This window comes from Megalobrama amblycephala, linkage group LG20 (assembly GCF_018812025.1).
Source record: "Megalobrama amblycephala isolate DHTTF-2021 linkage group LG20, ASM1881202v1, whole genome shotgun sequence".
Lineage (NCBI taxonomy): Eukaryota > Metazoa > Chordata > Actinopteri > Cypriniformes > Xenocyprididae > Megalobrama > Megalobrama amblycephala.
Window position 1 is genome coordinate 23,028,708 of NC_063063.1, and position 27,391 is coordinate 23,056,098.

The 27,391-nt window shown below is 38.4% G+C and overlaps 1 protein-coding gene across 8 annotated transcripts in view; it reads left to right on the top strand.

The window, feature by feature from the left end:
* Positions 1-27,391, top strand: part of rbfox3a (RNA binding fox-1 homolog 3a) — a 431,990-nt gene that overhangs the window by 365,547 nt on the left and 39,052 nt on the right. For all 8 annotated transcript variants that reach the window (XM_048170905.1, XM_048170904.1, XM_048170909.1 and 5 more), the window contains one exon: positions 25,162-25,410. In XM_048170905.1, the coding sequence (XP_048026862.1) occupies positions 25,162-25,410 (249 nt within the window). The remainder of the gene's footprint in view (positions 1-25,161; positions 25,411-27,391) is intronic.

Genomic DNA, 27,391 nt, shown 5'->3' on the forward strand with positions numbered 1-27,391 from the left:
GGAGCCTTTGGACCAGAATGATTCATTCCTGTAAGCTGTCATTGGAGCTGCTGGATTTAGTTAAGTAATAAGTGCAAAATGTTCTCTTTTGAATAATTGATACTTCCCTCGCTGAATTTTCTCCAACTCAGCCATTCATTTGCTCACATATATCCTGCTGATTAAGAAGTATATCTTACAGGAACAGGGAAAGTGAGCGTGTGTGTTTTTTGTGTGTGTGTGTGTGTGTGCATATAATGGTGTGTGCATGTATGATACATGAGATACATAAAAAACAGATAAAATCTTGTCTATTCATATACAAGTCAGATTGTTTGTCTATTTATATACAGCTAGATTGGAGCATGAAACACTTGGTTTTACATTTTCAGTGGCTCGCTAATGTGTGTGAGTGAACCTGCGATGAATATAACAGTCTGCACGATGAAAGCAGATGGATTTACAGACAAACTAGACATTAGTTAGAAAAAGTGATATTAAGTGGTGCTAAAATAATAATTATGAAGAGAGAATAAAAACCTTTAGAAGGGTAGATCAATAATAATGTGGGTTTTTAAAATAAAGAATCAGTCACTTTTTATATTATACATACATATTAGAGTAGTGCAAGCCTGCAGATTCACATGCAAAACCCTTCAAAAAGTGAAAGTGTGAGCATGGCTGGCGACTGTGTTTGGCTTCATATTTTAACTGCGTCTGGTTGTCAGTTTTAGAGTTGACATGACATGAATGATTCTTTCATCAGCTGCCCAGTCAGCTGTGTGTGTGTGTGTTGTCAAACACTCCAGTTCACACATACGCATCATCACCCGAATATTTCCCACCACTTCGATTAGAATCGGCAGTATGTCAGTTGTCTGCAGGCTTTTGTTTATCTTTTTTTTTTTTTATGTCTTTAATCTTTTTTCGTAGGGTCAGCACTACTGCCCTGTCCTTTGCTTCTTGTCATAAGAAAGAAAGAAAGAAAGAAAGAAAGAAAGAAAGAAAGAAAGAAAGAAAGAAAGAAAGAAAGAAAGAAAGAAAGAAAAACTAATCAGTCTTGACACTGCTGTTTTGCATGCAATTTAAGAGCGAGTCAATAGTGAAAAGACACCATAGATTTTAGGTGAGTCCTTATTAGCGGGCAGAATTGTGCTAAAGCTGTAAAAGCTCAGTGGACAGTAAAGCTGCTGAGATTTGGTACATTATTAATGCTGATTTTTCAGTTGTAATAAGTTTTCATTCAACATTAGTTCAACAGAGCTATCAATCACACTGAAAATATAATTTCTCGAGCTGTCATGGATTAATTGTGTCTGTTCAATGGCTGACATGATTTATTTAGTGCCTTCTCCTTTTGTACCATTAAAATGTGCTGACATCTTTTAATTAACCATTAATTCTTCATTTTCCTGAGATGTATCTATGCTATATATATTTTTATATGTAATATAAGTGATATATTAAATATCTTCAGTGAACGTTTAACACTAAATCATTTCTCAGTCGGCCGGTTGGCAGTACTTTTTATATTTCATGAACTTTTCCAAGGCCAGTGCTGATGTCCATGGTGTCATTTGTAATTGATTCAGTTTAAGGAAACACTGAAAAGGATTTTTTTTATTTTAGAGAATCTGAATACATTTGTGGGAATTTTCCAAAAACATAAACATTATAGAAAGGGGAAAAAATAAGCTATTTTTTAAATATTTTCTCACACACAAACACACATAATCAAATGTCTGATTAATTTTTATTTTCCTTGTGATTGATTATTGATTTATAAATTTGAAAATGAGTATTATTATTAAGTTACATAACTATATATATATATATATATATATATATATATATATATATATATATATATATATATATATATATATATATGATCATAAATCATCATTTTACTTTCTACAGTTTGTTCTGGTCATAAAGCATTTTTCTTCAACTGAGAGATATACATCCAGGTACTGTTCATATTAATCATAGATGTCCATAATCTGCACATTCATGTTTGATATCTGAATTCATTATTATTAGATATATTATTTAACTTAAATTATGATTTTAAGGGAAAAAAAAGACAAATAATTGGCAAAACTTTAAATAAAAAAATGATCCCACTCTTATTCTTTTGAAAGAATTTACTTAGAAAATATTTTTGTGCGTGTTTATAGAGTTGGCCTGCTTGTTTCCCTTTGCACTTTTCCATCTGTCCTTTCTGTAAGCCATTCTTGTGTTTATCTCAGGAGTTTGTGTGAACTTTTGAAGGTTAAGCGTGGCTGTGTATTTAGCTTGTGGCGTGTACAAAACGGCCCATTGATCTTGTTGATCTTTTGCTTATGAAAGGGCCGTCAAATCCATCCGTCTCCACTCATCGATAGTCTCTGGCAGCGGGGATGTACTTAACAATGTCTGAAAATGAGGTATTTGTGCCTGCATGCACTTCTTTCCACCCTGCTCCTCCTGTTTCAGCACTTTTGTACCACCAGAGGACAACTGGTCAAATTAGCGCTAATTAGCTTTTAGCATAGCTCCTAAGTACTGAGACGTGATGCTTTGGTAAATTATCACCATATAGCATACCTTATAAGCTCATTAATCAAGCATAACGACAGGATTTGAGACTAAACTGCACTCGGCTTCAAAGGTGACTATGTTCTGAGGTCAGTCCGAAAGCGATCTGTGCAGTCGAGGGGGTGACGTGAGGCTCGGGTGAGTTTACCTCCATGGAAAAACATTGTGCAAGCTACACTGATGTTGCAACGCTGTAAACTCCTACTGCTGACGTTGTCCTTGGATCTGCAGTCTTTTCATGTGATGCTGGTCCCATTGCTATAAATAGCGGAAAAGCGCTAGTTTACAGCTATAGGCTTTGGAGCTGTTTCTTACCTGCCGGTGACAGGGCTCAGGAGGAAGGGGAAATGGGGCCAGTGTTTCACCTCACCCCTCCCCATCACTCGCTCCACTGCGGGCATTGGTATGGACCGCATGACTTTTCCCCATAATGAAATATTCACAGGTCACTGCTTCCCTGAGAAATGATGGGGATCAGTCAATTGCTTTTCAGCCAGTAATTTTCTCCTCCTTCAGAGCCCCTCTCGCCATGTTGACAGTCATTAGTGGCAGAGGAAGGCTGGATCGAACCACAAGCGCTGCACTTTCTACTGACAGCAGCTAGCGTTTAGAGTCTGTCTCAGCCGTTCCCCCTCGCCGTCTCCCTTCCCTCACTTGTTTCCATTTTGTACCTCCGCAATTACCCTTTTCCTTATTTATCGCCATGATTTCCCTGCGCATCCTTCAGAATCTCTTTGAAAAGTGTCTCTCCTAAGACGTCGGACGGCGTTAACATATGTAAGCCTGGTTTAATTCATGTAGTCTCCGCTGGCTCTTCTGCCGACTCTTGTTTCTATCTGTTAAAAAATTCAGAGCGGCTATAGATTTAGCACAAGATGGAATGGCTAATGACGGCAAAAGAGGCTCTTCCCAGCATCTATGCAAATGCAGCCGTAACCTTCTCATCACTTTTACGATGTAATGAGATAGCAGAAGATGAATATCCATCTCTGCTTATATTTGGCGAGTCTCGGCTTAAATCTGTGATTTGTTACGTCTTGACTTAATTATGAGACTTTGTGAACATCCGAAACCGTCTCTTTTTTCGCCCTCCGCAGGAAAAGTGCAGTGCGCTCGACTGTGCATATGAATCTAAGGCTTGTTTGTGAGGTTTGTGTCTGATGTGTGTCTGATGAAACGAAACTTGTTGGCTTTCGTAATTGTAGTTATCAATCATTTTTTGAAAGCCCGCCTCCAAAGCCCCACACGGTCAGTCCGGCGCCTGTTTGTATGATAAGGTTTGCAAAAAATTGTAAGAGGGAAAAAGTTTAACAAAGCATTTTTTTCCTCTTACATGACTTCAGTTGACCTTTAAGGATATGAATATATGACATGATGAATCGTCCTGAGTGGAGCGACAGACTATGTTCCTTATTAGCCAGCTGTGGTCAAAGAATATAGGGACATCCTTTAAAGGCATGTGTTACACTCCATATTAGTGGTCAAAAAAAAAAAACTCTGGTGCAATTGCGCCAGCGTCAGCAGTCCCGACCCCGGGTGAATTCCCATTAGTGGCTGAGGGAATGATAGACGGCCTCCCTGCTCTCCATCTCCTCTGCACACTCAATTAAAAGCTGACCTTCAACCCCACAGAGCTACTGAGATCTGTCCCTGCATATCCGCATCACGGCGCGGACGCGGGACAGGTGGGAGCGAGGTATTCATACAGGGTGTGTGTTTGTCTCCTCCTTTGTTATCTCTGGGTTCTGAGGGCATCGCCAACCCCCGTCACCCCCTCCTACCTGGAGTAGTACGGCAGGTGCCCGGAGCAGTGTAGCGGTGTTCGCTAGCAACATCGATAAGAGCTGGCAAGGTCTTGGATCAGGGAATGCTGGGAAACAGACAGCGTTAGGCTCTCTCCTCGCCTCTCCTCTCGTAGCGGACAGATAAGCGCTCTCCAGAAATCACAATCGGGAGAGAAAAAAAATACAATCCTCCCCTGTGCAGCGTGGCTCAGTGAGTGTAATCTATATACTCAGCCTGAAAAGAAAACACGGATTTCCCTGGAAGCCCAGACCCTTTCAACTCAGCCGACTCTGATAAGACTGTTGTACCTCAGACTACAACACATTCAATTTAATATCAATAAAAAACAGCATTTTCAAATCAAAGACACTGTAAGTGTACTTGTTTTTTTTTTTCCCTCTCCCATCCTTTTGTGCTTATAAAAGATTCACGCTGAACTTAAGATGCAAGTCCAACACAAGTGTGTCAGCTTTTGTTGTTTTCTTTTGTTTCCAGAGGTTTTAGTAACTGAAGTGTTTTCCATTCAGAATCTTTGTGTATTGTTTTAGGTGTGTGTGTGTGTGTGTGTGTGCTGTTTTTTTATTATTATTTGCTTTTTATAATTATTGAGCTGCTTTTTTGTTTTGTTTTGTTTACTACTTACTACTACTTACTTTGGTGCTGTTGTTGCATTCTGCGCTAGGAATAGATCTGTTTTTACCATGAAACTGAAAACTTCAATATTATACAAAAAAATGAGATTAAAACTATTTAAGAGAGATTGTTCATTCGAAAATGTAAATGGTCCAAAACATTAGAATTCATTAACTTTCATAGTATAGACAAATAAAAATCCAATTGGAACATGGTGAGTAAATGATGACAGAATTTTCATTTTTGGGTCATAGATTTGTTAGTCTAAAGATATTAACATAGTAGTCTGCTACTTGACCCTTCATCATACAAAGACATTTAGTAGTAGTAGTGTGTGAGAGCGAGAGAGAGAAAGATGATAAGTGCTAGAGTGTGCATAGACCTGCCCGCCTCTATGGATACACATGTATCTATCTATCTATCTATCTTTGAACAGTTCAATGAGCTTTTTTACAGCTGTCTATATGGAATTTGTATTGCCTTAAGGAAAAGATCAGGTTAAGGACGAGAATAAATTGATCTGGGAGAAATCAGGAGGTGGCAGAGGACTTTTAAACCCTGTCATTTGCATCCCGGTTACCTGAGCCAGGCTCTCAGCTTCACTGAGCAATTGATCAGCATGGATTGGTGCAAACCAGGCACTGAGACCAGGTGCTGGCCGCTTGATCCAATTAAAACATTTAAACTGGAGTGAATCATTCCTACCCTTACCTCCAGTCTCCTTAGCTCAACTTTGGTGATTAGATTAGCTTCGACTTTCTTTTGGGTTTCTCTTTTCATCAGTGTAACCTGGTGTCACTTTGCTTTAAAAAGTGGTGGTGACAGTCGCTCTGGTAGTATTGAAAGTGGAAAGGGAATTGTGCCGACTGGTTGTGAAGTCACATATATATAATATTGAACAAGGTGTAATCATATGCAAATTCGCTTTTGATACACTTCAGTTGAAGTGGAAACAGTGGTGAGGACAAAATCTGTCAAAAACTACCCATAAATGGCAAACTCCAAAGTAATATAGCTGCCATTGTCCATGAATTCAGTACAGTTTGGTGTCCCGTGACTTTTAAAGGTACAAATTCCACATTTTGTGTTATGAAAATTATTATATAAAATAAACCTGATCTTTTCTGAAATGTTCTGATTTGAACATTTTTTGAAAAAGAAAATTTTTTTGTACCCTATTTGTGGAGCTAACTTTGCCAGCTGTCTTTGCCCATCAAAATTGTAAGACTATTCAAATACAGTGATGGATATACTTGTCAGTTGTCACTATGTAATGACATAACTTTGACTGGAAGAAGAAATGATGGTTTAGGTACCGATGATTGTGGATACTCTGTCACTCTGTCTTTTTCTCTTTCCTTCTCTCACATACACTATCCCTCCAGCAGTAGAGGGAAGAGTCAGCTTTGGACTGTCTGAGAACCCTGGAACCCTATGAATAATGCACTATTGTTATCACGCTGCAGCCGGTCCCCTTTTACAATGAAACGGTCTTAAAGCATGAAAGATTTACCAGCTTGTCTCCATTAAAGAGGTGGCCACGGCCCTGCCGGCGACTCTCCACACCCGGGAATCACCTTTAATAAGGACCGGGGGCCAGAGAGAGTGAGCTAGAAGAGGAAGGTGAAAGAGCGGGAGAGGCACAGACAGTCTGGAGAAGGAAGAAAGATATCGAGAGAGAAAGAGAGAGAGAGAGGTAGAAGCAGTATTCATCGATGAGTGCATTCTTCATAGCATCTTTAGAACATAAAATATACGTGTGTAGAGATTCCAACAGTTTTTTCTCTTTTTTTAGGTCAAACATCACACACCTCTAGTCTCTAGTATCTCCTCCTCCCTCATGAGCAAACTCTACTGGGGCCATCAGATGTTAAAACAAAGACAAAACTTCACATAGGCCTATGCATGATACAAGGAAAACAACTCTGATGAGACAGATATGAGGGAGACATGTGGAAGAATTGACTCGCTCTGTAATGCAGAGAAAACTTTACAGCTAGCAGAGTTCTTGGGGGAAAGTCTTGCCAAGGGGGTTTGTACAGACATTAAGGTAACAAATAAATTGATTCTCAGTTCAGTTCAGTTCGGTTCTCTCACTATGCTAATACCTTAGACAAAACAACAGGGGGTTCGTACAGCTTGTTTTCAAGCTACAGTTCAACGGCAAACAGAAACGGCTGGTCTCCAGCATATGTTGTATTTCATATGGAGGCCAGTTTTTTATCTTCTTAACCATCAAGACCTCCATAGTCAACCAGAGCACAATATCGTAGATGTCAGGCAGACAAAAAAAAATACTTTTCAGGAAATCGGGAAAAACACTGTTTTTTTGTGGGGTTTTTATACTACGTTATCAAAGTTGATATTGTGGCTTCATATATGTTGAGACACTTGCATGTGGCATTATATCATTAACATTTTACCAGATCAAGCTCAAATGGAGTTAAATGGTTTTTGACCATTGAATTTCAGAGAATTTTGTACGCATTTGGACATACATGTTCATCTGAGGTAGATAGTGCACTGCATTACGTTTTCATCAACTTTCAGGTCATAAAGTTTACTGTAGCTACTGTATGTGGGTGCTCAGTTTTTTTCTGTCATTTGTCCAAATGTTATTAAAGATGAAGTTCTTCGCACAGGCTATTTAAGACAGTGGCTATATGTAATGGCTATGGACTTGACAGCTAGACTAAAACACGTTTCTCTGCTACTCAAATAGCCTACATAACCTATATATATATATATATATATATATATATATAGTGTTTCTTGAGTAAAGAAAACACTGTACTTATTCAAAGAACCAGTTCTTCATTTACCCTTGCATTGCAAACCAGCAAGAGACTTTATGAAGAATCATGAGGTTTTACAGATAGTTTGAGGATCTAATGCAGTTACGAGGTTTAGTCACAAGCACTTTTTAATACTTTTCATTGGTTGAGCACAGTATTTGCAAAAACCACATAAAGCCGTATAGGGTGACCAATAGTTGTGATTTATGAAAAAAAAATAATAATAAGGGAACACTTTATTTTACAGTGTCATTGTTACATATGTTACATGTAGTTACTATAGTAATAACAATAAATTATGCATAATTACATGCAACTAAACCAAACCCTAATCCTAACCCTCTAGTAAGTAGATGTGTAACAAAGACACTTTAAAATAAAGTGTAATCAAAAAGAAAAATGTGAAACGAAATATGGAGATAGAAGATTTCCGCCCAACAGCGATGATATTCTGCTTTGGCCTGTTGGCTTTTCTAAATAAACAGATATACGCTTTTTAGACAATAGATACATAAAAAGAAAGGCACATTTGTCAGCATCTTTTGATTCCCACTTTTGTTTATGAGTGTGTTCCAAACCAGCACACCATGATAAGCCAGCCTAGCCCAGAATGGAAATTCATGCTGGTCTCAGCTGGTCTTTTCAGCGGGGACTTCTCAATACTGATAAGCTTATAGCCTTCTTTGGTTGTTTTCAGGAGCGCTGAAGTTAATGCGGTTAATAAGCAGCGTAAGTGCATCGATGATCATCCTCCAAATTACACCTCATCAGCAGCTCCCTGTCCGGCCATAAACTGGACGCACGCCTTTTAATCAGATACATATTACTATTAACTATCGCTGTTCCATGCAGCGGCCTTGTTTGACAGATCCCTATCAATGTATTGATCCGCAGCTCCTCTGCTCACGGAGGCGAGTGGGTCGCTCTGCTCTTTCAAACGGTCGTCCGGATGTGATCTTCATCATTCCATCCATCAGCTGCTCAGACTGCTCTGTCCATCCATTCAGCTCTCATTTGCACAGCTTCTATACGATTGTTTTGCTGGGGGAAGTTTTCGAGCGGTGGATTTAGTTAGTCACCCCTTTCATTAAGGAGATGAGATTCATGGATCATTAGTATTGATAGCTTGTGTCTCTTTTCTCTGCTTTCTAAAACGAGAGCAAAAACGCAATACGGATAACAAAGACATTTTTAATGTACGTTTGGAAAATGTGCTTTGACTGGTCGCAGTCTCTTTAGTAGAAATCTCTATAATTAGAATCGATAAGCAATTTAATTAGCTTCAGCTGTCCTGCGACGCTCGTGTTTGTTTTCTCTTTCATGGCGGAACGTAGCAAGAGAATGAATGGAGGGAAAGATGTAATTGTGAGACTGTGACAATATTGCAGAAAAAGAGAATGTAAGACATCAAGAGCGCAAACAAAGCTACATGATGTGGTGCAGAAAAGGACCAGAGACGAGCAGAGAAACAGGGACTTGGAGCCGAGAGAGTGAGACGGTGCTCGCTGTGGCCTTCACTGTCTGTGAAGAGTGTGTCAGTGGCTTTGTGATGAGCCCTGATTGGATCCGGCACTGTGTCTGATTTACATATGTTTGCCATTGTTACTGGGGTTAGTGAATATCATGTAGCAGGTCTAGTGGGAGCTGCGACCAGCCCCTGCAAAGACTCGCCCGGAATTACAAGCAGCTCTGCTTCGCTCGCTCCCGTTTCATCCCTCCAATACTCTCAAACGCTGATCTCTCCCTATCCATCTCTCAGCTTCCCTCTTCTGCTTTTCGTCTCTCTCTGCTTCAAGAATATCTTTGTATATAGCACTCGTTCTCTGGCTTCTTCTGTCTGGTTTCTCTTGTTTTCCCTCTCTCTCATTTTTCTCTCTATGTGGTCTCTGGTCTGGATGTAGCGGTCTAACGCTCTCTTTCTCAGGGTTAGGGTTCCAGAACCTCTGGTCAGTGTTTGCGGAGTGTATGTGTGTGTGCGTGTGCATGTGTGCGTGCGTGTGTGTGTGTGTGTGTGTGTATGTGGCTGAGAACATTGGCTGATCGCTACTCAGTCAGCTGTTAAATTAGATTCCTCTGCATGTCCTTTAGCACAATGCAGCCAAGACAAGAGCTAGTAACACAAACACACACACACACACATCAGACTCGAAAGTGCTTTATGCTCAACAAGAGTATTGGAAAAGCAACACTCGTGTGAAAAGGAAATTTTTAAATAACATTTAATGCATAAATGTAAGTATTCAGGAGCATCATGCAACTTTTTTATTTATTTGAGCATCATTAACAGTCCTGGCTCGCTTTATTCGCTAGGCAATATATGGCAATATATAATATATAAGTGTTTTTAAAAAAAAAATATATATATATATATATATATATATATATATATATATATATATATATTATAGTTTTAAGCCAAAAAGTTGGGGTCAGTAAGATTTTTTTCTTTAAAAATTAATACTTTTATTTAATGCAAGGATGCATTAAATCAGTCAAAAGTTTCCATTTCAAATAAATGCTGTTCATTTTTCATTTTCTTTGTGTATCGCAGTTTTTACAAAGATATTAAGAAGCACAATATTTTCAACATTGATAATAATAATAAGAAATGTTTTTTGAGCACCAGTTCAGCATTTTTTGGAATGATTTCTGAAGGATCATGTGACACTGAAGACAGGAGTAATGATGTTAAAAAATTCGGCTTTGCCATAACAAGGATAAATTATATATTTTTCTTTAAAAAATGTATTTAAAAAAAGAGAACTGTTATTTTAATAATAATTGTAATAATATTTCACAATATTACTGTTCTTACTATATTTTTGATCCAATAAATGCCGTTTTGTTGAGCATAAGAGACTTGAAAATGTCGTTAAAATACTTTTTTTTTTATTAATAATTATAATAACTTATCCATGATCCATTGTTTGGAAGTTGCATTCAAAATCTATTTGGATGAAAAGTTCTGAAAGTATTTTGTTTCCTGCATGTCATGCAATAATGCTCCTGAAGGCATACGACTAATTTACTTCAGCGGTTTAGACAAATGATGGCAGAATGATGTGAACTTTGAGATGGTTTCAAAGCCAAAAGTTCTTATTACACCATGCCCTGCCATTGATACCAATTTAGTGTTCTAGGACAGTTCATCCCCTGCGGTGTAGCACACACCATCTCGTGTTCTAAGACCATCAGATCCACTTCACGTCAGGAGAATAATGCCTGCAAATCTCTGTCTTCTTTATTGCGAGAGATTTCTTGTACGGCAGAACGACATCTGATACCACTGAGGTGAGCTGAAGACAGCTTGCAGCATCATGTCGAATCCCATGTTGGTGCAGACAATGTTTTCGGCTCTTGTTCTACAGTTCAATTACTCAAACACTGCGGCGATGAGCGCTATAAGAAATTTAAATCAGCTAGATGAACAAACACAGGCTTGCAGCAAGTCAGAACGTGAGCATGCTGGATTTTCAACAGGAGAATGTAATTTCATTAAGGGTTAATGCCTGAAATGCGATTTACTTTGTTAATTATGAGCCTTACTATTATGATATGTGCGCAAGTGAGCCTATTTGCATGATTGGGACACTTTTTAAAGCAGAATTTAACAGATTTCCCTCTAAAATCGGCACAGAAAATGCATAAAAGGGCAGCGGATTTTGTCTGGGTCTGAATGAGCAATAATGTCACTTCAGAAGTGATGTATGCTGATGTCATTCAGTGAAGCAGTTTCTTCTCTTTCACACACACACACACTTCACAGGGGTAACAGACAGCCTAATGGTCCCTGAATAAAATAATATTCCAGCTGACAGGCCATAGGACAGCCCTAATTAATAAAAGTTATTAAAAACTGTTGTCAAGGGACAGAACGAATTAGAGCGGTATTATGAAGCTGCTCAGGTAGGGGCTATAATAGTAGGTCAGATGGAGGAAGAAAAAGAGAGATGGACAAAGCTGATTCTAGACTAACCGGACATAGATTTTGGCCAATTGTTTGCATTTGTTTACATTCACATATGTTTCGCTACATGTATAACGTGAAACCATGTTGGTGGGACAAAATAAATGTGACAGAGTGGAATTATGGGTGGAATTATAACCATGTCAAGATGACAGATATAGACATGCTGATGAGCCTCACGCTCTCATTTCTCTTCTTCATTTCCCCTGTTTCTCCCCATTTTTGTCTGTGCTCCAATTTAACTTTCATGTTCTGTTGAAATCGACTGTTGTTTTTATGTTCGGTAGGGGTGTAACGGTACATGTACTTGTCACGGTACGAACGTCACGGTTTGGTGCATACAGTCAGACGATGAATACAGTCAGTCACAGGCGATTCACACTCTAATCCAGAAGGGGGCGTGTGTAGTAATGCAACGCTGTGTGCTGCCAAAAGAAGAAGAAGAAGAAGAAGAGACAATTGATATGTTTACATGTAATCTCTCAACCAGTGTTTCAGCTACGGAAGATATCAATAAAACTGCTTGAGAATAATCTCACATAGCATTACATTTAACATTTAACAGCATGTTAGTTCACTAGAGAAATTAACTCTAGAGAGGAGCATTTCTATATGCACTTGCACTATATTAGCCTATTCATTATATTTACTTGACCTCTTAGTAACGTCTTAATTATTTAATGGATGTTTAAATAAATTTGTCATGAAAACAAGTTATGCCAGCCACAGTTTAAATTATTATATTTCTAAAAAGATTTGGAGTAGAAAATTAACTTTATAATTATTTTTACAAGTTAATGCAAACCCTGCCTTGTGTGCAGTTATTTTTGTTATTTGAGTGTTGATTATTATATCTAAAAATAAATAGCGTCTGTACCGAACCCATACTGAACTCTGACTTCAAAACACGAGGTACGTACCGAACCGCCATGTTTGTGTACGGTTACACCCCTAATGTTCAGTGTCCCAAATGATATACATATAAAATAATGATAGTAAATTTTAAATTAGCTTCTTATTTTCCTTCCAAAGCTTCTTTTTCCTCTGACCTAATCAAAACCAAGTGGACAGATATTGAATCTTTTTCCCTCTCTAGAAGACCCCAAAAACAATATCTTTTAAAATAATTTTTTCATAGTGGGCATTTGAAATGTTTAGGTTTTACTTAAAATCAGTTCTTGTAATATTTGCCATTTAAAGTCATTAACCTTCAAAATTAAGTGTTTTTTTTTTTTTAAGTTATTAAAGTCAAAAGTTTTTAATAGAATATTGCAGTATTTTTTATAAATGTATCTATTCACATAACTTTTTATGAATTCATATTCCCTCATATTCTTTAATCAAAATAACTTCCTTTCTCTCTTGAAACAACATCTCTTCTCTTCTCTGTTGACATCTTTACTGGTGTGAGGGCGGGACAACCTGTCACTCATATGAGATCACAGCAATAGCAAACCCAATCAATTCCTGATGGACAAAATCAAGTCCCGCCCTACATTTTTTTTTTTTCGTTTGTTTGTTTGTTTGTTTGTTTGTTTGTTTGTTTGAGAAGCAGTTTCACTCAAATATATGTCACAATAGGGAAGAAAAGACTAGCACAACTTTTGTTTCATGCCAACTTTAAAATGAAAACCTCTGAGACTCCAAACAGAACATCAAAGTTACAACCAACATCAGCAGGATGTTATCACTAAACATATGATAACTTTAGTCAAACTTTCTCTTTTCCTTCTGTTTTTCTCTCTCTAGGATTTGTCATGGATTCCTGAAAGTGTATTATTGACTTGCAATAGGCAGCTTTTGTGTTTTCCATTTTATTCGAGATGAGAAGAACAAATTTTCGAGCCTTTTAAATGAGTTTGTTTCTCATTCCTTTCAGGGGGCTCAGGGAGCGATCGGCCCCGGGAGTCTATGATTAGCGCAAGCTTAAAAAATTTTGAACGAGCGAACGGGAAAGGAAGAAAGCAGAGAGCATTGAAAATGGTGTGATTTGTCTAATTAAAATGGATCCTACTAGACCGCCAATATTTTTGTTTACTGACTAAATGTCTGCTGTGTTTTGGGAAAATCGTCCCCCAGTGTCTCCCTCCGTCTGAAGTCTGGAGATAACCATCAATATTAACCATAGCAAAAGAGGATACGCTTCCTGTTTACACTGTCCGCACTAATCGCAGTGTGTGTGTGTGTGTTATCCCGCGTCATTTTGTGCATTAGAACCCCCACAATCTGGACAAAGTGGGGTGGGTATCATGTTTTTAAACTCACAGGAAAACCTGATGTTAATACAGAACGGTCGTGTACTTCTTTTGATTTAGTACACCAGATTTTTTTGCTTTTATTGGAGTTCAAAGAATATAAAAGCAGCTTATTTATATATTACGATCCACACTTGCTCCGAGGGAGGAATATATGAGAAATAGTTGTTTACTGCTTTTGAAGTGCCCCCCTTCCCTGTATTAGTCTTTGACTGGGAGCTTTAGGGGGCATTGAGACATGTGCTCGGGTCCTGCGGGTGCAATGCTACATCCATACAGTTCACCTACTGGGATAGAGAGAGGCAGTGCTGTCTTTAATGTTGAATGTCTGCATATCTAAGATGTTGTCTTGTGCTTATCACCACAGGGCTTTACAGAGACAAATCTATAGGACCTTGTTGTATGTGTACATCTGTATGTATGGATTTGTGTGCATATATGAGTTGTTATTTCACTGCATGTCAGTTTCCCTCATCATTTTTGTCTTAACCAGCCACGACAAGTCTTTGTGACATTCACTGGCGCCCCCCACAGTGAAATTAGTCTGGCTATCACCAGACCAAGCACAATTTAAAATTGAACATTGGTCTGGGGAGTTTGCTATGTATTTCCTACTGCACAAGAGGCGTGATCGAGCATTAGTCACGCAATTGGATAGTCCTTCAACCAATCAGATCAACGATCCGGGTGACGTACTTTGCAGAGCAACGCGAAAACTCCAGACAGTTTTACTGTGTCTCAATCAGCTCCCTAGTTCAGTAGTCAGGGCACTGATCAGGGAATCAGCCACATTCACTTTCATGATATACTGATTCACGACCTAGGGAACTAAGGAGCTGATTGAGACGCAGGTTTAGTTTGTATTGGTTTGTAGCTTTGATCCGCGGTTTGCAGAAGCAGCAATGGCATCGAGCGATTTTTGCAGGTTGTGCAAAAAAACATGAAAGTGATCGGTATTTACACCCACACGAGCAATTTGTTTGCTAACTAAAGAAGTCATTCAGCATCGTCGAGAGTTTAAAAGGCGACTCTGATACTGTTCAGTTCAGTGTAAATGAACGCGGAATATAACCGCCCTAAACTACGTCATTGTCATGACAACCAAAAAGAATTCCAGTCAGCTCAGGCGGCGCGAGATTCAAGAAGCAGGGAGACGAAACATATAGAGCAAATAATACAAATATTGTCTGGGGCATTGAAGTAAAAGAGTCCTGTACTCACATCGTGAAGCAAACCACCAAAATAACAGCAGAGAATCATTTTGTGTCATTAATCGCTGTTTGTAATCTTCCTATGAAGACACTGTCAGATCAACGCTCTGCTACATTTCTCTCAGATAAGGTAAATGCTTAACACAATCGGCGTCACTGTGATTGTGCATTGTTATTTTGGAGTGACGGTCGGTTGCGAGAGACTGGTAGGTCAGATAGAGTTTGAAAGCTGCTTGCCGTCGCTTCTCTATCGTCATCGTGTTATACCCGCCAATAGCGAGCAAGGTGGATAAGCCAGTCTGTGATTGGGTTTACCCAGACTACAGTGAAATCCCATTGGTCAAAAAAACCTTTCCTGTTTCTGATTGCTAAACATCAAATATCTGTGGACAGTGTTTGTTGTGTTACCCCAGAAATATCTGGGGTAAAGTTGGTACATAATTGGAATTAAAATCATTTTAATGAGTATTTTTGTCTTGTTTACCAGTTAAAGTATCTAAACATCCATAAAGCAATATAAACTTGCTTGAAGCAAAATTGTGTAAGATTTTTCAGGGTTTATGTTATTGTTTTTTACCTCATTGGCAAATTGTTGTTGTTTTAACCATAAATCTCATTAACGATTGTTAGATTAATGCTTGAAACTGAAAGTAGTAGTAGCACTTACCTTGACTAATATTCTTCTCCTATCTATTTGTGTATTTATTAAAAAAAAAAAAAAAAAAAATTTCCCTATGAGCACTTTACTGACATAACCGTGACTTCACTCAGCACTTACATACTGTTGTTCTCATGTTGATTTGATTGATTCTACTACTCTCATTTGTAAGTCGCTTTGGATAAAAGCGTCTGCTAAATGACTAAATGTAAATGTGAAACATGAAAAAACTGTTTGCCAATAAGGGAAAAAATATGGAAAATAAACTTTTGAAAGGTTTAAGAAAAACAAGTCTTAATGTCTTACACAGTTTTGTTTTTCTAATAAATTTGTTGTTTGAATAAAGTTTTTTATTAGCCAAAACATTTTCCTCTGGTACACATGCTTAGGCCAGCGTTAGTCGACTCAGTTGGACAGTTACAGTTCTCGCTCTCCAAACTTAACAACAACTTCTCCTCAGTACCTGCTGTCCTCTCTAGAATACAGCAGACCTTTGTGCTTCTGTTGATCCCAAATCCCATCTGCCGTTTGCCCGGGAAATCACTCACACGTCTCACATTGCTGTCCCCACAGAGGATTTTATCATCTGGAAAAAAAACAATAGCATTCCTACGCTGCTGTGCTCACCATTTTAAGAGTGCTGCTGTCTCACAGCGCTAAATTTCACCCTTCAAACCTGCTTTATGTCACGGCGTTACAACTAGGTGAGACAGACACACCACAGCAGCTCTCATTCTTACGCTTGAGTTCACACACTTGGTAAGGAGTGCTTGTGGGTGTGTGTGACTGTGAAGTAAAAAAGAGAATGCATGCATTGGCCTAATAGCTGGGAGAAAAGAAATGGACGCTATGACTTAAAATAGATTATGTCTGAGTGTAAGAGGGGGGATCCTAGCCGTACCCAAAGAAACACATGCGTGGTAACACAACCTCTCACGAGGTCTGCGCCCAAAGCACTCGGGGGCACCGGGGAAGGACCCGTACTTGGCCGACGTGAGAGAAGCAGCAGCCCAGCCTTGGAAATGATTTCCTAAGTACGCTTGGGAGGGGCTTTTCAATCCAATTTGCACCAGCAGAGTGCTTCGCAGTAATCAGACTAGAGGCGTGGCACGAGGCCTGCGGCTATGGAAGCGCTCCGCTGAGAGCCGATCAATACTGGCTGGCCCCGACCAGCCCAAATTCACCCTTCACTCAATTTCAATTTCAATTTCAAAGTACTTTATTGGGATGATTGTTTTACATACAATATTACCAAAGCATCAATACACAACAAAAAAGTGGATGTAAAAGTAAAATAAAAATATAAATATGTTTATTTATATTATTATATCATTATTTTTTTTTTTTTTATAATTCCACAGTACACATTAGAGACAGTAGAGGCATTTAATATGTTACGAAATATTTCTATTTCAAATGCTGTTCCTCTGTATACAAGGTCTCTGATGAATAAATATTGATAATAAGGAAAATTTGAGCACCAAGTCAGCATATTAGAATGATTTCTGAAGGATCATGTGACACTGAAGAGTAAAAAGTATTTAAAAGTACTTTTATATTATATATATATATATATATATATATATATCATAATATATATATGATTTATATTTTTATAAAGGCCTTTTTCTCACATTTATATTTATTTATGCCGTCTGTGTTTATACTGCTTGTCTGAAACGTGCACATACACACACATTAATACTTATTATTTCTGTTTTTTTGTTTTGAAATCAACAACTTAGATGTGTGCACAAAGTGTGTTTATTTGTGTGTGTGTTTGAAGCAGTAGATTTATATGAAAATATCCTGTTCAGTTCTGTAGTTCTTGATGATGTAGCAGCATCTTCTATAGTTGCTGGTCTTGTGACAGTCATTTACACGCCTGTCCAATCCACTCGCAAAACATCTCAAACTTCAAGCGGAGCTCTGAGCATCCATGATCTGCTCCACTGAGGATCTTTATTTCTTCCCGTGTTTGTGTCGGGCGTTCGCAAGCGCTTGCCAACAGCGTTAATCAAAAATTGCATAAGGCCTCCCTTTGAAACTGATGAAAGGTCTTGAGTTCTTGGCAATCTTGGTCTCCATCCATCTGGCAACCTGTGGAGTGGCTGTTTGTGGTCCCTGTAGTGAGGCAAAGGGTTAAATCTTGGCTTGAATGACTAGGATGCCCCACTCACTCTCCCCATTGGGAAGGAAATAAATGCATTTAGCGAGCACTGGCTGGGGCTCTAAGGCTGGCGGAGGGTGGAGGAATAGGGGATGGGGGTGGATAATACCATTTAGCTCATCGCAGAAATCATTTACCAGAGCAATTTGACGACAAGGATCGAGGGATGTTTTTAGTGTGGCATGGTCTCAGTCATATTGATGGAGATCTTTCTCTCTCCTCCTTCGGTTCTCTCTCACGCTCACTCTTCTCGTTTCTGTCTTCCACATTTATAATCTACCGAGGTCTCATTCTACAGAACGATGTGGAAAGGGCACTGATTAAATAAAAGCTGCCGCAGTGAAGGGCTGTATTAAATATCAATTTCTGATTTAAGTTTATCAAAAACAAAACCGCATAGCGAGTGATTTTTCTCCACTCCACGGCCCTGCATAGCTCTCTGCTCAGCTCAGACTCGCAGTCTACCTATGGAAGATGAATGATGAATGGTTTGTTTTGACTTCTCTACATGAAGCCTGTATGTATTTCCTGTGTGGTTTGACACTTTTATAACGAGTAATGGGCATTTTTAAATAATCTCAGGATTTGTGTAATTCAGTGCGCAGACTTCTGTAGTGTTCTTAAATGTGTGAAGAGACACAGAGAGGTCAGATCTTTGATGTTGCAACAAGCTTCTGTGTTTCCCTTCACCCAGTGCAGCATGGGAGCTGTCCATGGTGCTGAATTCTTTTCAGCACTTCTGTAATGTACAGTAGAGTTGGACAAGGAACAGAATTTAAGAATTGGCTCTTTTTCATTTTGTCTATGTAGTTGGCTGTCTCTCTGTCTGTAAATGTATATATTTATATTTATATTTTACTTAACCTGTTCTAGTTTCAAAATTGCACATTGATTATATATATATTATATTATATTATTATATATTATATATACTGCTGCTGCTTGAAAGTTTGTGAACCCCTTGCAGAATCTGCAAAATGTTAATTATTTTAACAGAGGGATCATACAAAATGCATGTTATTTTTTTATTTAGTACTGTCCTGAATATGATATTTTACATAAAAGATATTTACATATAGTCCACAAGACACAAAAAAAGCTGAATTTATAAAAAGTTTACTCAAAGTTTACACTCAAAAGTTTACATACCCTTGATTCTTAATACTGTGTGTGGTTACCTGGATGATCCATGGCTGTTTGTTTGTTTGTTTGTTTGTTTTTGTGATGGTTGTTCTTGAGTCCCTTGTTTGTCCTGAGCAGTTAAACTGCCCAACGTTCTTCAGAAAAATCATTCAAGTCCTGCAAATTCTTTGATTTTCCTGCATCTTTTGCATATTTGAACCCTTTCCAGCAGTGACTGTAGGATTTTGAGATCCATCTTTTCTCACTGAGGACAACTGAGAGACTCAAACACAACTATTAAAAAAGGTTCAAACATTCACTGATGCTCCAGAAGGAAACACGATGCATTAAGAGCCGGGGGGCGAAAACCTGTCCAAATTTTTCTTATTTTGTTTAAATATCATATTTTTTTCATTTAGTACTGCCCTTTGGAAGCAACATAAGACACTTAAATGTTTACCAGAAGACAGAATAAATACAATTTACCTTGATCTTCAAATTCACAAAGTCTACACCCCCTGGTTCTTAATGCGTTGTGTTTCCTTCTGAAAAACAAAGGATTTGCGGGACCTGGAGGATTTTTCTGAAGAACGTTGTGCAGTTTAACTGCTCAGGACAAAAACTCAGAGACTCATGAACAACCATCACAAAACAAAAAAACTGCCATGGATCATCCAGGTAGAGACACAGTATTATAAATCAAGGCTATGTAAACTTTTGAGCAGGGTAATTTTTATAAATTCAGCTATATTTGTCTTGGAATTCCATTAGAATTTAAAAGGCTTCTCAATTGACCCGAGCACCAGAGTTCTGAGGAACTCTTTCAACTGACTTCAGACATTTCACCACAACTTTTTCTCTCTCATCTGTCTCTCTCATCTCTCGCTAACCTCACATCATGTAGTGGTCACTCTCTGACCGCTGCGATGACGGACAGTCCCAAAGGTTCAGTTTTACAGCACATCCGCTCGGCGTCTGTGGTGGAGTACGGTACAAGCTCAGGTCATCACTCAAGCTCTCAGTGACCGCAGGCGGATCTAATGGGAGCTAATCGGGCGTCAGCTCTCTTAGGTCATTTTCGCTTAACCTTCTAGAAAAAACCATAATGCACATAGAAACAACAAGAAAACAGGGGTCAGGCGGGTTTAGAGACCAAACACCTTCAGCGCAGGTGTAAGATCGAGAAAACAAAGCACATTATGTTGTTTGCAGGTGCAAGAGCCAGAAAAAACACGTCGAAAAATGTGAGGCTGGATTACTGACTGTTTCATCCGCCTCATAGCCCACCAGATGCAAAGGAAGCCGCTCTCTATCCTTCAACTTATCTTTGGAAAATGTGGCTTACTCGTCCATTTAGCTTGCTGAATATTTCATAGCGTGGAGTCAACACACACGGCAATAATAAGGTGATTCCAAGCGAAAGCCATTTTCAGCAGACTTTATGGCCGTGCGAGCACCTTAGCCGAATTCCCCCCACCTTGCTTTCTGCCCAGACCCCAAGATGGAGCGGAGGCCACCCCTCCCCGTCAGGCTTATCTACTGTTTTTCAGGCCGCTGGACAGACCTCACCCCCATTGGTGCTTTGAGACGGGGGGGGCTGCATCAATACTGCTTAATGTTTTAGTGAATTACAATATCCACCCCAGGCTATGGCTGCCTCGCTCCTTTTCCTCTGTCTAGGAAAGAGTAAGACTCAGCCTGGGTGGTGCAACTTGAGGAGGGGGATAAAAGAACAAGATGCCGAGCTAGATGGACGGACACGTATACCGAGAGAGACAAACTTCCACATCAAATCAATAGAACACTGGCACTTGTCAAAACTTAGCTCGGCGCCCCACAATACTGGAGTTGCATGTGTGTTTGTTTCATCAAAATGGAGCTGTACATCACTGCTTAGCACACTGGATGTTGCGTCAGCATCTCATGTTGAGCTCCTGGAACTTCGAGACACGTGTAAGGAAGTGCAAACAGATAGAAAGAACTGAAAAGTAATAAAATTCCCCGGCTTCCTTATTCCTCACTCCTTCTCACCCCTCCACGCCTGTCCGTCGGCGTTCGGCCACGGAAGAGTGCGTTTTTCATTTGGATAATGGAGCATTGACTCTAATTGAGAGGACAGCCTCATTTGTTTGCCAACATGTCAATGGCCAGGCCTCTCATTGTTTCCACTACATTTACATTAATGCATTTCTCCCCACTTCTATTAAACTGCAACTCTCCCCAGCCAAGGCTGCTGCTGCTGCCGCCTAATGCTGCTTAGTCAGTGAAAAAAGGTTAATAACAATCAAGCAGAAATGGGAAAGAAAGGCTCTGTGTTTCCTACGGCTTTTCATTGGCCTTCTGTAATGGACAGCGGTTGAAAAGGCGGAGGAAGCAAAATTCTGCTGAGATTTTCTCTTTTTGTCATTTTGTTTATGGGCTTTTTAGTCCATGTTAAAGGACAATTGAGAAAGTTGATGGAATGGGATTGGGATATGACCACAGGCCGCATTCGAACCTGGGTCCTTGAGAGCCAACAGCTGTATATTTTTTCACTTAAATCATTTTTTAATAATTTAATTTTTATAAAAATAATATATTATTTTATACTAATATAAACTAGAATATTTATATATTTTATACTAATATGTGAATTCTTTTAATAATTATATTTTTATAAAAGCATTACATTCATATTTTTTATCTGTCTAAATGCTTACACTTTTTTACTTTTTTGTGTTTGTTTGTTTTTTACCCTTTTCTTGTTAGAAATTATACATGTATGAGTGTTTTTCTTGGAAATTCAATTAGTTTTAATTCTACTTCATTAACTTTAAATGCAATTATGCATTCTGTTTGCTACTTCAATTCAAATTCAAACTCAGGAATCTGCTAAACTTGTTGTGTGGTTCCAAACTAGAAGGCGTTTGTGTCCAGGGGTGCCTGGTGTTTCCTTTTTTTTAAGCTCATCAGATTTTGATTAATTAAGGAGCAGGCAGAGTAAGCGAGTGTAAGAGAGATCCTATTACCCAAAAGTTGGTTAAAGGAGCTGTTATTGCCTCTCTTTGCCATGAGCTCTCAGGACGAGGTCAAACTCCAAGGTCCTAAATTTGTATAAGATTAATACGTTGATACGAGTCCCTGGAGGTAAGCAGCTTTTATATAGCAAGATTCAGACACGTACAGTACAGTACACAAACACACATTTACAGAAACACACATATACTTTGTACTGATGACCCAGTTGCACCTGTGCTGACAACAGCACTCTGCCCTAGAGAGTAGCCCTCATCTGTCATCACACACACGCACACACACACACATCAGTGTTTTACCATTGAGATTAACCAGGTCATCTGTCATTACACACACACACACAGTACACTACCTGAGAGATTAGCCATTGCACGTCAACACACCAACACACCTGCATTCTGTCCAAATGAGTACTTCTCATCTCTCGTCATCTCACAACGCACATGCTCCCTAAAATAAGCCATCTGACCATCTGTAGTATCAACGAAACACACTTTCATGCGCATAAATACTAGTTTACAGACCCAAACGAACTAAAAATGGGAGTTTCTTTGAGCCTTTAATTATATATTTTTTAATTATATTGTTTTATTTTAATAACATTATATTATTTTGCATACTAATCAACTTCTAAAAAGTTACAATCCCTTCTATATGTCCCGTCCAAACTGTTTAAACAGGAAATACGTTTTCAACAGGAAATGCGTCAACACAGAATGCGTTCGTCAAGCAAGAATGCGTTTTCAATTACATTTATTTTAATAATATTATGTTATTTTGCACACTAGTCAACTTCTAAAAAAGTTACAATCCCTTCTATACAATATGTCCCGTCCAAACTTCCCGTTTCGACAGGAAATACATCAGTAGAACAATGTGCTTGTCATGCAAACTTATTCAACATTTTTTTATATACAATTATATTATTTTTTTCAATTTTATCAACTCTAATCAACTTCTAAAAAAGTTATAATCTTCTCTATATGTCCCATCCAAACTTCCTGTATTAACAGGAAATACGTCACAGGACCGAAAACTGTGCTCGTCAAGCAAATTCTTTCATTGGGTCTTTAAGCCACACACCAAGAACCGCCATGAAGCCAGTCTCCACCGACACAAATGATGACACCTGTCAGAGAAAGAGAGAAAAATGACACGCCGCCACAACCTAATGTTCGCTGATAAGATTAGAAAACATCGTGTTCTTCGGTGACTCAAAACGAATGGGAAAGCAACAGAGTAAAGAATCTCATTTGCATCCTCTTCAATGGAGAGAAATGGATGAGAAGAAAGAAAAAGCACATTCATTTACATGCTGATACACAGAGCGAAAGAAAGACACCCCTTCACACAGAGACCTAAATGAGGGGGTAGATACTCATTTAATTCCAGCGCGGAGACAGAGAGCGGGAGAAATCGCTTAAGTGAGACAGAATGAGTGAAACAGAGGGAGGTGAATATGAGGGAAAAGACAAGAAAGGCCGTGGAAGGGGGAAACAGCAGCTTGTATTAGAAACCTGTAATTTAAATCAAAGGTTATAATCAAAAATTTATCAGTTAATTGATCTCGCACATGCTGCTTGCCAAGAGAGCAATTTAGAACCCTGTCGCTCGGGCTGCAAATCTATCGAGCGCTGCTCTATAAAGTAAGTTTGTTGCCTTGTAATGATCAAGCAGTCCTCTAATGTTCTCTGAGAGCTGATATGATAGGGCCCAGACAAAGACATTCAGCAGCCGGGACCCCACACATCTCAGATAAGACAAAGAAAAATCATGCTTCAGCTTCACTTGAAGTAACTGTCCACCCAAATATTAAAATTCTGTCATCCTGTTGTTGCAGATTTGTATGGTTTTTTGTTTGTTTGTTTTATGAATCTTCATTCTTTTCTGTTTTTTCCTTACAGTGACAGTTGTACACATCTGTCAAGCACCAAAAACACCATAAAAGCAACATAAAAGAAGTCCTGTGACTTATTTACTTAGTTTTTTGGTAGATTTGTGTGAGGAACACAGAAATGTTGTTATTCACTGATAAACAAACTTCCCCTCTAAGTGAGGATTATTGAGTGAGCTGAACTTGAGAACAGAGTCAGTCCAAATACTAAAAAAGAACGATCACAAATCTGATTCTGAAGTTCAACTCATTGATTTAGTGATTCAGTCAGAGTGGTTCTAGAGGTACGAATTATCAGCAAATTGTTCAAATCCTCACATAATCTTTTGAATGTGACGATACCAGGATTTTGAGCACTGTTGAGCAGATTCTTAAACACCTCTGATAGGCCATTGTGTTCACACGCTCAACAGATATGTCTGTGATTGGCTACAATGATAGCCGCTCAAAATGCTAGGGGGACAAGCTGGTATCGTCACATTTTTAAAATTTCAGTACCGACTTGGTACCGAAGTCGGTACATTTGACAACCCTACTTTGAATACAGCACACAATTAATTTGGACTACTTTTACGGTGCTTCTTTTACTCTGTTGTCTGGTCATTTTTGAAGTTAGACAGATGTAGCCATGAACTGCTGCTGTATAACAGCTGTGTGAAGATTCTTCAAAAATGTCTTCTTTTAACACTTAATAGATTTGGAACAACATGAAGATAAGTAAATGATATGTTACCGTGTCTCACTAATTATGGTGAAAATGTGTTGGGGGGGCTATTTTTCTCTGCAGCAGGAACAGGGATTCGTATCAGTTCTTGGATTTTATCACTATAAGTGGTGTTAATATCTGAGGCTTATCATGGTGTATGATTCAGGTTGCCAGGTACAGTAGTTGTCCTAGAAGTTGTTCTTCCATTATCATGGAATTAGGTCCTATTCTCTCCTATCATGTTATCATCACAACCCAGACATCCAGGGCGATGATCGCTCTTGTCACGTCTCATTACAGGCATTGTTCCTTCAAGAGCCAGAAAAACTGGATTACTATGAGATACGTAAGAGTAAAACTGATAAAAATCTCTCTCTTTCTTTCTTTCCAGGGTAACCAGGAGGCCCCAGCTCCCCCAGAAGCCATGGCTCAGCCATACGCCCCAGCACAGTATCCGCCCCCTCCACCTCAGAACGGGTTGCCTGGTGAATACACCCACCCTGGGCAGGACTACACGGGGCCCAGTCCGGTCCCTGAGCACGCCGCAGCCCTCACTATCTACACACCCACACAGACACACAGCGAGCCACCTGGCACTGACAGCAGCACGCCTTCCCTCACAGGCAATAGCAGCATACAAGTGAGTCCTATTAGACCAATGCAGGCATGGGATTTGCTAATTTTTTTTTACAAAAAAATCTCCTTTTACAAGTAAATAAATTGCTGCGATTGTCTTCAGTATTATTTCAGTATTATTTATATACTGGTATAGTTTTTAATAATATTTTGAAATAGATTTTAAAATTAATTGTTATTTTCAATTATCATTATTTTAGTATTTTGTAATATGCTTTTGAGATTTTTATTAGTTTATTATTATTATTATTAAGTTGAAGTTATTTATTTAATTTATTGTTTAGTTTTTTTTTTTTTTTTGTTATTTTAGTGCTTCAACTTATTTCAGCTACTTGCCAAAGCAACATTTCTAATTTTCATATAGTTTTTTTCATTTAGTTTTTTATCCCTTTCTAATATTTATATTTTGTTTTATTTCAGCTTTATTTCAATGAACACAAATATCAATGTCAACTTTATTATATAAAGTATTGTATAGCACCATTAAAAACAATGATTGTTGACCAAGGTGCTGTACAATATGTCAAACTATCGAAATTAAAACCATATACAACATAACAGATTACAATCTCAAACAAGACCAGAAACTATACAAATCAGATTTGATTAAAAGCCAGAGAAAATGGATTTGTTTTGAGTTTTACTTTAACATTGTGTAGTGAATAGAGACCTTACTGGATTTGGAACAGATAGTAGGTCAGAAATGTATGCAGGTGCTAATCCATTCAAGGATTTAAAGACCAGTAACAGCACTTTAAAATCAAGTAATGTGCTTTCGTTTCCACACTGGCAGCCTGGCAGCTGCATTCTGTACCATTTGCAGATGGGCCAAAGATGATTGGTTAATACCCATAAAAAGTGAATTACAATAATCAAGCCTTGTCGAAATAAAAGCATGGATTACCATTTCAAAGTCCTTAAAAGCAAGAAATGATTTTACCTTAGCTAGGACTTGAAGGTGGAAAAAAAAACCTCAGATCTAATCTGTTTGTCAAATTTAAGAGCACTATCAAAGAACACATCCAAGTTCTTCACTAATGGTTTAACAGACAGAGACAAATGACCGAAGATTAAACAAAGTGAGCTAACCGCTTCTGAGGATTCAAAAACTATAATCTCAGTTTTGCCTTCATTGAGGTGAAGAAAATGCTTGGCTTTTACATCAGCGAGACAAGCCAACAGAGTATCCAAACCCCTCTTATTAGATCCCATGGGCAGATAGATTTGGGTATTGTCAGCATAACAATGAAAACAGATAACGTGTTTTTAAAAAATCGACACCAAAGGAAGCATATACAAGGAGAATGAAATTGGAGCAAGAATAGGGCCTTGAAGGACACCACAAGTAAGAGGAGCTGTGTATGTAAATGTTTTTATTGGTTTTAGTTAACAATATTAACCAATATTAACATAAACAATATAAACAATATAACATATTAATATAAAACAATATTAACCCTGACTGTCCGAAAACTTTTTTCTTCTTCTTCTTCTTCTTGTTTTTTTAATTTGGAGCTGCAACTTAATACTTGGTTTAGTCAAACTGTAAGTACAATAGTCTAATGCTTGTTGGTGATTAAAGATATACAAAATGTCTACTAAAGAAAACTGTGGCAACTTGCATGTCTTCTAATGATATAGATCATCATGTTTATCTAGAAGGCCTGCAATTTTTTCTCCTATGCGGAACAAAATCACAATGTAATCATGTCTTATCTATTAAAGGATGTTGATACAAAAACCTGTTATTTCACAAATGTGCAAAAAACCCACTGAGACAAAAAATACTTTCAATTAAAAAACAGTGCAAGAATGTCAGAATCAGACTCTAAAGAGACTGAGATAAAGAGAAATTGGGGCTAGGAAATAGAAGAGTTCAGAAATGAAAAGAACTATAAAGATAAAAGGACAGGAAAAAATAAGAGACATTTAGAGAAAAAAAAACATCCTTCCCCATTTAAAGAGTTCTTCTGCTTTCTCTCTCC